This window comes from Chamaea fasciata, unplaced genomic scaffold (genome assembly GCF_029207755.1).
Source record: "Chamaea fasciata isolate MVZ Bird 193981 ecotype frontalis unplaced genomic scaffold, bChaFas1.0.hap1 SCAF_816, whole genome shotgun sequence".
NCBI lineage: Eukaryota > Metazoa > Chordata > Aves > Passeriformes > Sylviidae > Chamaea > Chamaea fasciata.
The window spans coordinates 28,930-45,992 of NW_027094901.1; the positions used below are offsets into that span (position 1 = coordinate 28,930).

At 46.2% G+C, this 17,063-nt stretch overlaps 1 protein-coding gene across 2 annotated transcripts in view; it reads right to left on the minus strand.

Annotated features, from left to right (window-relative positions):
- LOC136305949 (bromodomain-containing protein 2-like) overlaps positions 1–16,799 on the minus strand; it is a 39,707-nt gene extending 22,908 nt beyond the window's left edge. The window contains exons 1-4 of one of the 2 annotated variants that reach the window (XM_066209276.1): positions 15,974–16,799; positions 11,593–11,893; positions 6,553–6,690; positions 709–850 (exon numbers count right to left, since the gene is read on the minus strand). In XM_066209276.1, the coding sequence (XP_066065373.1) occupies positions 709–850; positions 6,553–6,690; positions 11,593–11,893; positions 15,974–16,002 (610 nt within the window). In that variant the 5' untranslated portion in view covers positions 16,003–16,799. The remainder of the gene's footprint in view (positions 1–708; positions 851–6,552; positions 6,691–11,592; positions 11,894–15,973) is intronic. The other variant, XM_066209275.1, reaches the window with a different exon arrangement.
- Positions 16,800–17,063: the final 264 nt, after the last annotated feature.

Consider the following 17,063-nt stretch of genomic DNA (forward strand, 5'->3'; position numbering starts at 1 on the left):
AAACCCCGGATTTTCCCCAAATCCTGGATTTTTTTCTCCCCCAAATCCCAGATTTCCCCCCAAATCCCGGATTTTTCTCCCCAAATCCCAGAATTTTCCCCCCAACCCCCGATTTTCCCCCTAGCTCCTGGATTTTTTTCCCCCAAATCCCAGATTTCCCCCCCAAATCCCAGATTTTCCCCCCCAAAATCCCCGATTTTCCCCCCAGATCCCGGATTTTTTCCTCCCAGATCCCGGATTTTTTCCCCCCCAATCCCGGATTTTCCCCCCAGATCCCGGATTTTTCCCCCCCAGATCCCGGATTTTTTCCCCCAAATCCCAGATTTTCCCCAAATCCCAGATTTTTTCCCCCCAATCCCGGATTTTCTCTCCCCAAATCCCCAATTGTTTCCCCCCAGATCCCAGATTTTTTCCCCCCAAACCCTGGATTTTCCCCAGATCCCGGATTTTCCCCCCAAATCCCCAATTTTTCCCCCCCGATCCCGGATTTTTCCCCCCCAGATCCCGGATTTTTTCCCCCCAATCCCAGATTTTCCCCCAGATCCCGGATTTTTTCTCCCCAAATCCCCGATTTTCCCCCCAAATCCCAGAATTTTCCCCCCAATCCCCGATTTTCCCCCCAGATCCCGGATTTTTCCCCCCCAGATCCCGGATTTTTTCCCCCCAATCCCCGCTCTCCCCCCAGATCCCGGGATCCCGGGCGGGCACCTGCAGCCCTGGCCGCCCCTTTCTTGTGGCTGTTCTTGGCCAGGGGCAGCAGCAGCTCCTGCTCCTCGGGCGGCATCTGCGCCACCTTCTGCAGGAAGAGCTTCTCCAGCGTCTGCGCCATCAGCACGATGTCATCCGTCGGCTGCACACCCAGAAAAACCCGGAATTAGGGACGGGGGGAAAAAATCCGGGAATTTCCGGGAATTTTTTCCCATTTTTTTTGCATTTTTTAAACATTTTTTGCGATTTTTTTAGGATTTTTTTGCGCATTTTTCGTGAGTTATTTTGGATTTAAATCGGAATTTTTAAACTATTCCTTGGGAGGTTTTCATGGATTGATCAAAAGTATTTTTTGGGAATTTTTTTCCAATTTTTTTTGCATTTTTTTCCGATTTTTTTTTTTCATTTTTTTCCGATTTTTTTAGGATTTTTTAAAACATTTTTTGCGATTTTTTTAGGAATTTTTTTGCGCATTTTTCGTGAGTTATTTTGGATTTTAATCAGAATTTTTAAACTATTCCTTGGGAGGTTTTCAAGGATTTATCAAAAGTATTTTTTGGGAATTTTTTTCCAATTTTTTTTGCTTTTTTTTCCGATTTTTTTTTTCATTTTTTTCCGATTTTTTAGGATTTTTTAAAACATTTTTTGCGATTTTTTTAGGAATTTTTTTGCGCATTTTTCGTGAATTATTTTGGATTTTAATCGGAATTTTTTTACTTATTTTGGGAGGTTTTCATGGATTTGTCAAAAGTATTTTATGGGAATTTTTTTGGAATATTTGGGGGGTTTTTTTCCACATTTTTAAGGTATTTTTGGTTTGGTTCTTTTTTTCTTTCTGCGACTTTTTTTAGGGTTTTTTTTTCTTTTTAAGGGGATTTTTTGGTGGCTTTTCTGGGGATTTCTAGAAAATTTTAAGGAAAAGTTCGGGGGATTTTTTGAGGGATTTTTTTTTTGAATTTTGGGATTTTTTGGAGGATTTTTAGGGCTTTTGGGGAGCGGCAGCTGAGCCACTTCCTGCAGGAAGAGCTTCTCCAGCGTCTGCGCCATCAGCACGATGTCATCCGTCGGCTGCACACCCAGAAAAACCGATTAGGGACGGGGGGAAAAATCCGGGAATTTCCGGGAATTTTTTCCCATTTTTTTAAACATTTTTTGCGATTTTTTTAGGATTTTTTTGCGCATTTTTCGTGAATTATATTGGATTTTAATCGGATCTTTTTTATTATTTTTAGAAGTTTTTCATGGATTTGTCAAAAGTATTTTTTGGGAATTTTTTTCCAATTTTTTTTGCATTTTTTTCCGATTTTTTTAGGATTTTTTTAAACATTTTTTGCGCTTTTTTTAAGATTTTTTTCACATTTTTCGTGAGTTATTTTGGATTTAAATCGGAATTTTTTTACTTATTTTGAGAGGTTTTCATGGATTTGTCAAAAGTATTTTTGGGGAATTTTTTTCCAATTTTTTTTGCATTTTTTTCCGATTTTTTTTGCTTTTTTTTTCCGATTTTTTTAGGATTTTTTTAAACATTTTTTTGCGATTTTTTTAGGATTTTTTTCGCATTTTTCGTGAGTTATTTCGGATTTAAATCGAAATTTTTTTACTTATTTTGAGAGGTTTTCATGGATTTGTCAAAAGTATTTTTTGGGGAATTTTTTTCCAATTTTTTTCCAATTTTTTTTGCATTTTTTTCCGATTTTTTTTGCTTTTTTTTTCCGATTTTTTTAGGATTTTTTTAAACATTTTTTGCGATTTTTTTAGGATTTTTTTCACATTTTTCGTGAGTTATTTTGGATTTAAAGCGGAATTTTTTTACTTATTTTGGGAGGTTTTCATGGATTTGTCAAAAGTATTTTTTGGGGAATTTTTTTCCAATTTTTTTCCAATTTTTTTTGCATTTTTTTCCGATTTTTTTTTTCATTTTTTTCCGATTTTTTTAGAATTTTTTAAAACATTTTTTGCGATTTTTTTAGGAATTTTTTTCGCATCTTTCGTGAGTTATTTTGGATTTTAATCGGAATTTTTAAACTATTTCTTGGGAGGTTTTCGTGGATTTGTCAAAAGTATTTTTTGGGAATTTTTTTCCAATTTTTTTTGCATTTTTTTCCGATTTTTTTTGCAATTTTTTCCGATTTTTTTAGGATTTTTTAAACATTTTTCGCGATTTTTTTAGGAATTTTTTTCGCATCTTTCGTGAGTTATTTTGGATTTTAATCAGAATTTTTAAACTATTCCTTGGGAGGTTTTCATGGATTTATCAAAAGTATTTTTTGGGAATTTTTTTCCAATTTTTTTTGCATTTTTTTCCGATTTTTTTTGCATTTTTTTTCCGATTTTTTTAGGATTTTTTAAAACATTTTTTGCGATTTTTTTAGGAATTTTTTTCGCATCTTTCGTGAATTATTTTGGATTTTAATCGGATCTTTTTTATTATTTTTGGAACTTTTTCATGGATTTGTCAAAAGTATTTTTTGGGAATTCTTTTGGAATTTTTTTTGCCTTTTTTTCCACATTTTTAAAGAACTTTTTGGTTTGTTTTTTTTTCTTTCCGCAACTTTTTTTAGGATTTTTTTTTTCTTTTAAGGGGATTTTTTGGCGGCTTTTTTGGGGATTTTTGAAGATTTTAAGGAAAAGTTTTGGGGCTTTTTTGAGGGATTTCCTGCAGGAAGAGCTCCTCCAGCGTCTGCGCCGTCAGCACCACGCCATCCCCGGGGCTGGAGAGCAACAAGAAATTCAAATTTTCCATCGGAAAACGGCCGGAAATTTCGGGGAATATTTTTGGACCTTTTCAGCTTTTTTTTTTCCCTCTTTTTAGCGTTTTTTTTTTCAATTTTTTTTCCATTTTTTGGCAACTTTTTTTCAAGGTTTTAAGGACAATTATTGAAGTTTTTTAAAGAATTTTTGTTCTTCGGGATTTTTTAAACCTTTTTTCGGATATTATTTTTAAAATTTTTTTAAACTTCTTCCCTTTCCTTCTTTTTTTTGTATTTTTAAGTGATTCCTCGTTTTTTTTTAGTTTTTTTGCGTTTTTCACCATTTCTTTGGGGATTTTAAGAGGAGCTTTTGGGTGGTTTTTTTTTTACTTTAAAGAGTTTTTGGGGAGAAGAATTTCGAGAATTACGGAGAATTTTTTTTTTCAATCCTTTTAGATTTTTAACCAATTTTTTTGGGTGGTTTTGCACCGTTTTTCTGCTATTCTTTGGGCACTTTTGTGGCATTTCAGGAGTTATTTTTGGGGTGTTTCAGGCAGATTTTTAACCTGGTTGTAGATGCAGCGCTTGGTGAACACCGTGTGGGTTTTTTGGGTGTTTTTGGGCCATTTTTTCGGGGTGTTTTCGCAGTTTTTGTGCTATTTTGGTGGGTTTTTTTTGGTTTTTTTTTTGGCATTTTGGGTCTTGTTTTTTGGGTGTTTTTGTGCCATCTTGGGGCAATTTTCCTTTTTTTTTTCCCTTGTAAATGCAACAATTGGTGAATAGGGTGCTGTTCATATTTTAGGGTGGTTTTGACCTTTTTTAGGGTATTTTTGAAGCGTTTACAGCCGTTTTTTGCCCATTTTTACCCATTTTTTTAAAAATTTTTTGCCCATTTTTGCCCATTTCTGCCCCATTTTCACCTTGTAGCTGTAGCAGTCGATGAACACGGCGTTATTTACACTTCAGGGTAGATTTTGGGCAGTTTTCTCCATTTTTAGGGTATTTTTGAAGCATTTACAGCCGTTTTTTTGCCCGTTTTTACCCATTTTTTCCCGTTTTTAAACATTTTTTGCCCATTTTTGCCCATTTCTGCCCCATTTTCACCTCGTTATAAATGTAACAGTCGATGAACACGGTGTTATTTACACTTCAGGGCAGATTTTGGGCAGTTTTCTCCATTTTTAGGGTATTTTTGAAGCGTTTACAGCCGTTTTTTGCCCATTTTTACCCCTTTTTTTTATTTTTTAACGTTTTTTGCCCATTTTTGCCCATTTCTGCCCCGTTTTCACCCTGTTGCAGATGTAGCAGTCGATGAACATGGCGTTATTTACACTTCAGGGCAGATTTTGGGTCATTTTCTCCATTTTCAGGGTATTTTTGAAGCGTTTACAGCCGTTTTTTGCCCGTTTTTACCCATTTTTTCCTGTTTTTTAACATTTTTTGCCCATTTTTGCCCACCCATTTCTGCCCCATTTTCACCTCGCTATAAATGTAACAGTCGATGAACACGGCGTTATTTACACTTCAGGGTAGATTTTGGGCAGTTTTCTCCTTTTTTAAGGTATTTTTGAAGCGTTTACAGCCCTTTTTTGCCCATTTTACCCATTTTTTTTTATTTTTTAACATTTTTTGCCCATTTTTGCCCATTTCTGCCCCGTTTTCACTCTGTTGCAGATGTAGCAGTCGATGAACACGGCGTTATTTACACTTCAAATAGATTCTGGGTCGTTTTCTCCATTTTCAGGGTATTTTTGAAGCGTTTACAGCCGTTTTTTGCCCATTTTTACCCATTTTTTAAAAATTTTTTGCCCATTTTTGCCCATTCCTGCCCCATTTTCACCTTGTAGCTGTAGCAGTCGATGAACTCGGCGTTATTTACACTTCAGGGCAGATTTTGGGTCGTTTTCTCCTTTTTCAGGGTATTTTTGAAGCGTTTACAGCCCTTTTTTGCCCATTTTTACCCATTTTTTCCCGTTTTTTAACATTTTTTGCCCATTTTTACCCATTTCTGCCCCGTTTTCACCTTGTAAACGTAACAGTCGATGAACACGGCGTTATTTACACTTCAGGGTAGATTTCAGGCAGTTTTCTCCATTTTCAGGGTATTTTTGAAGCATTTACAGCCGTTTTTTGCCCGTTTTTACCCATTTTTTCCTGTTTTTTAACATTTTTTCCCCATTTCTGCCCCGTTTTCACCTCGTTGTAAACACAGCAGTCAAAGACCATCATGTTATTTACACTTCAGGGTAGATTTTGGGTCGTTTTCTCCATTTTCAGGGCATTTTTGAAGCGTTTACAGCCGTTTTTTGCCCGTTTTTACCCATTTTTTCCCGTTTTTTAACATTTTTTCCCCGTTTTTGCCCATTTCTGCCCCATTTTCACCTCGCTATAAACGTAACAGTCGATGAACACGGCGTTATTTACACTTCAGGGTAGATTTCGGGCAGTTTTCTCCATTTTCAGGGTATTTTTAAAGCGTTTACAGCCCTTTTTTGCCCATTTTTACCCATTTTTTTTATTTTTTAACATTTTTTCCCCATTTTTGCCCATTTCTGCCCCATTTTCACCTCGCTATAAATGTAACAGTCGATGAACACGGCGTTATTTACACTTCAGGGCAGATTTTGGGCAGTTTTCTCCATTTTCAGGGTATTTTTGAAGCGTTTACAGCCGTTTTTTGCCCGTTTTTACCCATTTTTTCCTGTTTTTTAACATTTTTTGCCCATTTTTGCCCATTCCTGCCCCGTTTTCACCTTGTAGCTGTAACAGTCCATGAACTCGGTGTTATTTACACTTCAGGGCAGACTTTGGGTCATTTTCTCCATTTTCAGGGTATTTTTGAAGCGTTTACAGCCCTTTTTTGCCCATTTTTACCCCTTTTTTTTATTTTTTAACGTTTTTTGCCCATTTTTGCCCATTTCTGCCCCGTTTTCACCCTGTTGCAGATGTAGCAGTCGATGAACACGGCGTTATTTACACTTCAAATAGATTTTGGGTCATTTTCTCCATTTTCAGGGCATTTTTGAAGCGTTTACAGCCGTTTTTTTCCCATTTTTACCCTTTTTTTTTTTGTTTTTTTAACATTCTTTGCCCGTTTTCGCCCGTTTTTTTTTTGTTTTTTACCATTTCTCGCCCGTTTCTGCCCCGCCCTCACCTTGTTGTAGATGTAGCAGTTGGTGAACATGGTGTTGAAGTCCTGCATGCACTCGGCTGCCCCCCAGTAGTAATTGTTCTCCAGGCGCCTCTTGATGGTGCCCATGTCCATGGGCTGCTTGATGATCTTGTGGTAATCCTGCAAAAATCCAGTTTGGGGGGAAAAATCAGGATTTGGGGGGAAAAATCAGGATTTGGGGGGGAAAAATCAGGATTTGGGGGGAAAATCCAAAATTTGGGGGGAAAAAAATCAGGATTTGGGGGAAAATCAGGATTTGGGGGGAAAAATTAGGATTCGGGGGAAAAATCCAAAATCTGGGGGGAAAAAAAATCAGGATTTGGGGGGAAAAATCAGGATTTGGGGGAAAAATCAGGATTTGGGGGAAAAATCCAAAATTTGGGGGGAAAAAAATCAGGATTTGGGGGGAAAAATCAGGATTTGGGGGAAAAAATCAGGATTTGGGGGGAAAATCCAAAATTTGGGGGGAAAAAAATCAGGATTCGGGGGAAAAATCCAAAATTTGGGGGGAAAAAAATCAGGATTTGGGGGGAAAAAATCAGGATTTGGGGGAAAAATCAGGATTTGGGGAAAAAATCCAAAATTGGGGGGGAAAAAAAATCAGGATTTGGGGGGAAAATCCAAAATTTGGGGGGAAAAAAATCAGGATTTGGGGGGAAAAATCAGGATTTGGGGGGAAAAATCAGGATTTGGGGGAAAAAATCAGGATTTGGGGGAAAAATTCAAAATTTGGGGGGAAAAAATCAGGATTTGGGGGAAAAATCAGGATTTGGGGGGGAAAAAATCCCAGATTTTGGGGGGAAAAAAATCAGGATTTGGGGGGAAAAATCCAAAATTTGGGGGGGAAAAAAATCCCACAATTTGGGGAAAAAAAATCAGGATTTGGGGCTGGAAAAATGTGGTAATCCTGCAAAAATCCGCATTTTGGGGGAAAAATCAGGATTTGGGAGAGAAAAATCAGGATTTGGGGGGGGAAATCAGGATTTGGGGGGTAAAATCAGGATTTGGGGGGAAAAAATCCCAGATTTTTTTGGGGAAAAATCAGGATTTGGGGCTCAGAGAAGGTGAAAATCCAAAATTTGGGGGAAAATCAGGATTTGGGGGAAAAATCCAAAATTTGGGGGGAAAAAAATCAGGATTTGGGGGAAAAATCCACAGTTTTGGGGGGAAAAATCAGGATTTGGGGCTGGAAAAATGTGGTAATCCTGCAAAAATCCACATTTTGGGGGAAAAATCAGGATTTGGGGGACAAATCCCAAATTTTGGGGGAAAAGTCAGGATTTGAGGTGTGAAAACTGTGGTAATCCTGGGAAAATTGAGATTTTGGGGGAAAAAATCAGGATTTGGGGGAAAAATCCAAAATTTGGGGGGAAAAAATCAGGATTTGGGGCTCAGAGAAGCTGAAAATGCAAAATTTGGGGGGAAAAATCAGGATTTGAGGTGCAAAAACTGTGGTAATCCCGGGAAAATTCAGATTTTGGGGAGAAAAATCAGGATTTGGGGCTCAGAGGAGCTGAAAATGCAAAATTTGGGGGGAAAAAATCAGGATTTGGGGGAAAAATCCCAAAATTTGGGGAGAAAATCAGGATTTGGGGCTTGGAAAACGTGGTAATCCTAAAAAACCCCCAAACCCAATTTTAAACCTGGAAAAGGAAAAGATCGTAACCGTGGCACCGGGGACGGAGAGGGATCAAATTTTGGATGTGGAGATGGGAAGAGGGATAAAATTCACACACACAGACCCCCAAAACCCCAAAAAACCTCAAAAATCCCCCCAAATATCCCAAAAACCCCAAAAATCTCCCCAAATATCCCAAAAACCCCAAAACCCCCCAGAAACCTCTCAAAAACCCCCCAAAAAACCCTCAAAAAATCCCCAAAGCCCCCAAAAAACTCACAACCCCCCCCCAAAATCCCAAAAAACCTTAAAACCCCCCAAAACCCTCAAAAAAAACCCTTCAAAAAAACCCCAAAAAACCCTCAAAAAACCCCTCAAAAAACCCCCCAAAACCTCAAAAAAATCCCAAAAAACTCTCAAAAAACCTTAAAACCTCTCCAAAACCCTCCAAAAAACCCCAAAAAGCCTCAAAAAAATCCCCAAAAGCCCCCCAAAACCCTCCAAAAATCCCCCAAAAACCTCCAAAAACCCTCAAAAAATCCCCCAAATCCCCAAAAATCCCCCAAATCCCCAAAATCTCCCCAAGCCCCCTAACCCCCGTCCGTCCAAACGCCCCAAAAACCTCCAAAAACCTCAAAAAAAACCAAAAAACCTCCAAAAACCTCCAAAAAGCCCAAAAAAAAACCCTCAAAAAAACCCAAAACACCCAAACCCCCCCAAAAAACCCCAAAATCCCAAAAATCCCCCAAAATCCCAAAAAAATCCCCCAAAAAACCTCCAAAAACCCTCGAAAAATCCCCCAAAAACCTCAAAAAATCCCCCCAAACCCCTCAAAAAACCCCCCAAAAATCCAAAATTAAACCCCCAAACCCAAAAAAAACCCCAAAACCTCCAAAAACCTCCAAAAACCTCCAAAAAGCTCCCAAAAACCCCTCCAAAAATCCCCCAAAAAACCCCCCAAAATCCCAAAAATCCCCCAAATCCCAAAATCTCCCCCAACCCCCCTAACCCCCCTCTGTCCAAACGCCCCAAAAACCTCCAAAAACCTCCAAAAATCCCCCAAAACCCCCCAAAAATCCCCCAAAATCCCAAAAAATTCCCAAAAAATCCCCCAAAATCTCCCCCAAGCCCCCTAACCCCCGTCCGTCCAAACGCCCCAAAAACCTCCAAAAACCTCCAAAAACCCCCAAAAACCTCCAAAAACCCCCCAAAAACCCCCAGAAAACCCCCAGAAAACCCCTAAAACCCCCCAAAAACCCCCCAAAACCCCAAAAATCCCCCAAATCCCAAAATCTCCCCCAACCCCCCTAACCCCCGTCCGTCCAAACGCCCCAAAAACCTCCAAAAACCTCCAAAAAACCCCCAAAAACCTCAAAAAAAACCCAAAAACCTCCAAAAACCCCCAAAAACCTCAAAAAAACCCCCAAAAACCCCCAGAAAACCCACAGAAAACCCCTAAAACCCCCCAAAAACCCCCCAAAATCCCAAAAATCCCCCAAATCCCAAAATCTCCCCCAAGCCCCCTAACCCCCGTCCGTCCAAACGCCCCAAAAACCTCCAAAAACCTCCAAAAACCCCCAAAAAACCCCCAAAAAACCCCCAAAAAATCCCCCAAAACCCCAAAAAACCCCCAAAAACCTCCAAAAACCCTCAAAAAATCCTCAAAAAATCCCCCCCAAAAACCTCAAAAAACCTCCAAAAAACCCCTCCAAAAAACCCCCAAAACCTCCAAAAACCTCCAAAAATCCCCAGAAAACCCCCAGAAAACCCCTAAAACCCCCCAAAAACCCCCCAAAATCCCAAAAATCCCCCAAATCCCAAAATCTCCCCCAACCCCCCTAACCCCCGTCCGTCCAAACGCCCCAAAAACCTCCAAAAACCTCCAAAAAACCCCCAAAAACCTCAAAAAAAAACCCAAAAACCTCCAAAAACCCCCAAAAACCTCAAAAAAACCCCCAAAAACCCCCAGAAAACCCCCAGAAAACCCCTAAAGCCCCCCAAAAACCCCCCAAAATCCCAAAAATCCCCCAAATCCCAAAATCTCCCCCAACCCCCCTAACCCCCCGTCCGTCCAAACGCCCCAAAAACCTCCAAAACCTCCAAAAAACCCCCAAAAACCTCCAAAAACCTCAAAAAACCCCTCAAAAAATCCCCCAAAACCCCCCAAAAATCCCCCAAAATCCCAAAAAATTCCCAAAAAATCCCCCAAAATCTCCCCAAGCCCCCTAACCCCCGTCCGTCCAAACGCCCCAAAAACCTCAGAAAACCTCCAAAAAATCCTCAAAATATCCCCCCAAAAACCCCCAAAAACCTCAAAAAAAATCCCAAAACCTCCAAAAACCTCCAAAAAGCCCCAAAAAGATCCTCAAAAAATCCCCAAAAAAACACTCCAAAATCCCAAAAATCTCCCCCAACCCCCCTCCCCCGTCCAAACACCCCAAAAACCTCCAAAAACCTCAAAAAAACCCCAAAAACCTCCAGAAACCTCCAAAAAGCCCCAAAAAAACCCTCAAAAAAATCCCCAAATAATCCCCCAAAACCCCAAAAAAATCCCCCAAAATCCCAAAAATCTCCCCCAACCCCCCTAAGTCCAAACGCCCCAAAAACCTCCAAAAACCTCAAAAAACCCCCCAAAAACTTCAAAAAATCCCCCCAAACCCCTCAAAAAACCCCCCAAAAATCCAAAATTAAACCCCCAAACCCAAAAAAAACCCCAAAACCTCCAAAAACCTCCAAAAACCTCCAAAAAGCTCCCAAAAACCCCTCCAAAAATCCCCCAAAAAACCCCCCAAAATCCCAAAAATCCCCCAAATCCCAAAATCTCCCCCAACCCCCCTAACCCCCCTCTGTCCAAACGCCCCAAAAACCTCCAAAAACCTCCAAAAAACCCCCAAAAAACCCTCAAAAAATCCCAAAAAAACCCCCCAAAATCCCAAAAAATCCCCCAAAATCCCAAAAAATTCCCAAAAAATCCCCCAAAATCTCCCCCAACCCCCCTAACCCCCGTCCGTCCAAACGCCCCAAAAACCTCAGAAAACCTCCAAAAAACCTCCAAAAACCTCAAAAAATCCCCAAAAAACCCCCCAAAATCCCAAAAAATCCCCCAAAATCCCAAAAAATCCCCCAAAATCCCAAAAAATTCCCAAAAAATCCCCCAAAATCTCCCCCAACCCCCCTAACCCCCGTCCGTCCAAACGCCCCAAAAACCTCAGAAAACCTCCAAAAAAACCCAAAAAACCCTCAAAAATCCCTCAAAAAATCCCCAAAAAACCCCCCAAAATCCCAAAAAAACCCCCCAAAATCCCAAAAAATCCCCCAAAATCCCCCAAAATCCCAAAAAATTCCCAAAAATCCCCCAAATCCCCCAAATCTCCCCCTCGCAACGGGCGCGGCGAGGCGCTCACGGGCAATCCCAGCTTGACGGCGTCGACGGGCTGCCGGAAGGGCCAAGCGAACTGATGCTTCCAGAGCGCCTTCATCACCACCTTGTGCAGGTACTGCAGCTGGTTGGTGACGCGCCCGGGTTTTTTGGGATTGGAAACCTCGGGAGGAGGAGGATTGGCCTGAGGGGCGGCCAAAGACGGCACCGAAGCCACCGTCGGGCTCTCGAAGCCCTCGTAGAGCAGCGAAGGTTTGCGGATGCGTTTGCCCGGCGTGGAGTCGGTGGCTAAAGCCATGAGGGCGGCGTTGCCTTCTCCTAAAATCCTGGGCGGGGAGATAAAAAACCCGAAAAAAAAACAACGGAGGAGGTCGTAAAGGGAAAATTCCTGGAATTCCGAAGAGTTCGGGGAGGAAAAAGCAAAGGGGTTGGAACGGCGGCAAAAGCGGCGATCGGTGAGGTAAAAAAGCGCCCGGGTTTGCAGCGGTTTTAGCCCGAAGGGTTAAGGGGAAAGGGGCTAAAATGCCGGAATTTCCGTGAAAAGGTCCGGAAGGAATTCAAAATTCTGGTGGGAATCGCGGCTGAAATCGAGGTTGCAACAGAATCGGCGAGTCCAACCTAAAAATTCCGCGTTTTCCCCTCCAAAATATCCCATTTTTAGCGTTTCCCCCGAAGGGTTAATGGGAAAGGGCCTAAAATCGCCAAATTTCCATAAAAATATTTGGAAATAACTCAAAATTCTGGTCGGAGTCACGGCTGAAAAGGCGCCAAAATCGGCGATTCAGACCCCAAAATTCCTCGTTTCCCCCCCAAAATTTCCCTGTTTTTAGCGTTTCCCCCAAAGGGTTAATGGGAAAGGGCCTAAAATCCCCAAATTCCCATGAAAATGTCCGGAAGGAATTCAAAATTCTGGTCGGAATCGCAGCTGAAACGGCGCCAAAATCGGCGATTCGGACCCCAAAAATTCCTCGTTTTCCCCCCCAAAATTCCCCATTTTTTGGCGCTTCCCCCAAAGGGTTCATGGCAAAGTTCCTAAAATTCCGGAATTTTGGGAAAAAAAAATTCCAAAACAACTCAAAAATTTGGTTGAAATCGGGGTTAAAACGGCGCCGAAATCGACGATTCCCGCCCAAAAATTCCCCGGTTTTTGGCGCTTCCCCCAAGGGAATTTCAGGCGGAAATTCCTGAGGATTTGGGTGTGAAATCCTGGGAATTCCAGGCGGAAATTCCCAGATAATTGGCCGTGAAATCCTGGGAATTTCAGACAGAAATCCCTGCGGATTTCGGCCATGAAATCCTGGGATCTCAGGGAGAAACTCCTGAGGGATTTGATTCTGGAATTCCGGGAATTTCAGGCAAAAATTCCCGAGGATTTGGGCCACGAAATCCTGGGATCTCCGAACGCTGACCCCAAAGATTTGGGGGTCCCTTGGGACATCAATCCCAAGGATTTGGGGACCCCCCGGACATTGATCTCGAGGATTTTGGGAACTCTCAGGACTCCAATTCCAAGGATTTTGGGGGATCCAGGATTTTGGTAACCCCAAAACACCAATCCCAAGGATTTGGGGACCCCCCCGGGACACCAATTCCCAGGATTTTGGGGGGAATCCTGGAACAGGAACACAGATCCCAAAAATTTCGGGGACCCCCAAAGATTTGGGAACTCCCAGACCTCAAATCCCAAGGATTTTGGGGGGGGGATCCAGGATTTTGGGGACCCCCCACCCAGCTGACCCCTGGGTGACCCCAGGACTGTCCCCAAGGGCACGACCCCGGTGACAAGGACGGGGTGACCCCGGTGACACCGCCGGGGTTTGGGGGTCCCCAGTGTCACTGTCACAGTCTGGGGGTCCCCAGTGTCACTGTCACAGTCTGGGGGTCCCCAGTGTCACTGTCACAGTCTGGGGGTGTCACTGTCACAGTCCGGGGGTCCCCAGTGTCACTGTCACAGTCCGGGGGTCCCCAGTGTCACTGTCACAGTCTGGGGGTGACACTGTCACAGTCTGGGGGTCCCCAGTGTCACTGTCACAGTCTGGGGGTGACACTGTCACAGTCTGGGGGTCCCCAGTGTCACTGTCACAGTCTGGGGGTGACACTGTCACAGTCCAGGGGTGACACTGTCACAGTCTGGGGGTGTCACTGTCACACTCTGGGGGTCCCCAGTGTCACTGTCACAGTCTGGGGGTCCCCAGTGTCACTGTCACAGTCTGGGGGTGACACTGTCACACTCTGGGGGTGACACTGTCACAGTCTGAGGGTCCCCAATGTCACTGTCGCAGTCTGGGGGTGACACTGTCACAGTCTGGGGGTCCCCAGTGTCACTGTCACAGTCTGGGGGTCCCCAGTGTCACTGTCACAGTCTGGGGGTCCCCAGTGTCACTGTCACAGTCTGGGGGTGACACTGTCACACTCTGGGGGTCCCCAGTGTCACTGTCACAGTCTGGGGGTGTCACTGTCACAGTCTGGGGGTCCCCAATGTCACTGTCACAGTCTGGGGGTCCCCAGTGTCACTGTCACAGTCTGGGGGTCCCCAGTGTCACTGTCACACTTTGGGGGTGACACTGTCACAGTCTGGGGGTCCCCAGTGTCACTGTCATCATCTGGGGGTCCCACAGTGACCCAGCCACAATTTGGGGACCCCACAGTGTCCCTGTCACAGCACAGGGGTCCCACAGTGTCGCTGTCACAATTTGGGGGTCCCCCTGTCACTGTCACAACCTGGGGGTGACACAGCCACGCTTTGGGGGTCCCAGAGTGACACTGTCACAATTTGGGGACCCCAATGTCCCTGTCACAGCAGGGAGGTGACACAAGCCCGCCACAGGAACCCCACAGTGACACTGCCAGGATTTGGGGACCCCAGTGTCCCTGTCACAGCCTGGGGGTGACACAGGCCCAGCACAGGGGTCCCACAGTGACACAGCCACAATCTGGGGGTCCCACAGTGACACTGTCACACTTTGGGGACCCCAGTGTCCCTGTCCCAGCACAGAGGTCCCACAGGGTCACTGTCACAGCCTGGGGGTGGCACTGCCACAGTTTGGGGGGGTCCCAGTGTCCCTGCCACAGCCTGGGGACACCAGTGTCCCTGCCACAGCCTGGGGGTGACACTGCCACAATTTGGGGGCTCCCGAAGTGACACAGCCACAATCTGGGGGGTCCAGAGTGACACTGTCACAACCTGGGGACACCAGTGTCCCTGTCACAGCCTGGGGCTGACACAGACCCACCATGAGGATCCCCAATGTCACTGTCACAATTTGGGGGACCCGAGTATCCCTGTCACAGCCTGGGGGTGACACAGCCACAATTTGTGGGTCCCAGAGTGACACTGTCACATTTTGGGGGGTCCCAATGTCACTGTCCCAACCTGGGGGTGACACAGACCCACCATGAGAGTCCCCAGTGTCACTGTCACACTTTGGGGGACCCCAGTGTCACAGGCCCAACCTGGGGCTGACAGAGGCCCACCAAGAGGGTCCCCAATGTCACTGTCACACTTTGGGGATCCCAGTGTCACTGTCACAACCTGAGGGTGACAAAGGCCCACCCTGAGAGTCCCCAATGTTACTGCCACATTTCAGGGCACCCCAGTGTCACTGTCACAATTTGGGGGTCCCACAGTGACACTGCCACACTCTGGGGACCCCAGTGTCCCTGTCACAGCCTGGGGGTGACACAGCCACAATTTGTGGGTCCCAGAGTGACACTGTCACATTTTGGGGGGTCCCAATGTCCCTGTCACAACCTGGGGGTGACAAAGGCCCAGTGTGGGCATCCCACAGTGACACTGTCACACTTTGGGGGTCCCAATGTCAGCGTCACAGCCTGGGGCTGACACAGGCCCACCATGAGGATCCCCAACGTCACTGTCACACTTTGGGGGTCCCACAGTGACACTGCCACACTTTGGGGGACCCCAGTGTCCCTGTCACAACCTGGGGGTGACAAAGGCCCAGTGTGGGCGTCCCACAGTGACACTGTCACAATTTGGGGGTCCCAATGTCAGTGTCCCAGCCTGGGGCTGACACCGGCCCACCATGAGAGTCCCCAATGTCACTGTCACACTTTGGGGGACCCCAGTGTCACTGTCCCAACCTGGGGCTGACAAAGGCCCACCATGAGGATCCCCAATGTCACTGTCACACTTTGGGGCTCCCACATTGACACTGTCACACTTTGGGGACCCCAGTGTCACAGGCCCAACCTGGGGCTGCCACAGGCCCACCATGAGGATCCCCAATGTCACTGTCACACTTTGGGGATCCCAGTGTCATTGTCACAACCTGGGGGAGGCGGCGACCCACCCAAAATTCGAGCTCCCCACCCCAACACCCCCCAACACCCCCTCATTACACCCCTCCCTCCCAAATTTCCCCCCCTTTTCCTCCCTCCCCACTCACTTGCTCTGGGGATTCACGTTCTGCAACATCCCGGCGGTGGCGTGCGAGGCCCGCCGGCCTTCGTCTCCTCCTCCTCCTCCTCCTCCTCCCGCCGTCTCCTCCGACGAGCCCCCCACTTTGCCCGGCCAAAGCTTCACCGCCGCCGCCGGCCCCGTGAGGGCCCCGCCGGCCTCAGCGCATCCCCGCCTGCTCGGGGGGCTTTTATCTTGTTTTGTTTTAAAACCTCCTCCTCTTTTTTTTTTTTTTTTTTTTTTTTGCTCGCTTCTCTTCCAAACGGCGGCGGAGAAAGGAGGAGAAATTAAAATAAAAAAAAAAAAAAAAAGAAGGACGAGGCCCGGCTCGGCTTCACATCCGCGGGGGGCGCGGCGAAAATGGCGGCGCGTTCTGAGGGGATGGATGGACGGACGGGGTGGAAGCAAAGGGGGCGATGGATGCTGAGGGTGGAGGGGAGGGGGATCCTTCCTTCGGATGACGGCGGATTAATCGGCGCCAAGAAGCTTCAGCGCCCGCGCTCCATCTTGGGCTCGCTGAGGGTTGTGAGGGAAGCGTGAGGCGAAGGGAGGGAGGGGGGGGGGGGGAAGGAAGGAGAAGGAGGCGGCCGCCCCCCTTCCCTCTCTCTCTCTGTCTCTCTCTCTCTCTCTCGCCGCCGGTGGCCGCAGGCAGGGGTCGCTGCGGAGGCCGGGGAGGGTCCGGGGAGGGTCCCGGAGCCCTCCGGGACGGCGGAGGCGGGGGATGGAGCCGGCTTGGGGCCGCCCCCCGCGCGCGCCGGGCCCGACCCGCTCCGTCCCTTCGTCCCCGCGAAATGGCGCCGCTCGGCCTGCCCCCGCCCGCCCTTATATAGACGCCAGCGGCCGCGCTATTGGAGGAAAAGCGCGCTGACGTCACCCCCACCGCCCCGCCCCGCCCCGCCGCGGCCTCATTGGGCGGAGGCAACGGGGGAGAGCGGCTCTGATTAGATGAGGGCGCTGTCAATCAACTTCCCGGCTCCACGCCTCCGCCGGCCTTCCGCCCAGCGCCTCACCCCACGCGCGCGGCGAGCTGGGCGCCCATTGGGCGGCGAGCGCGGCCGCCGCGCGCTGATTGGCCGGCG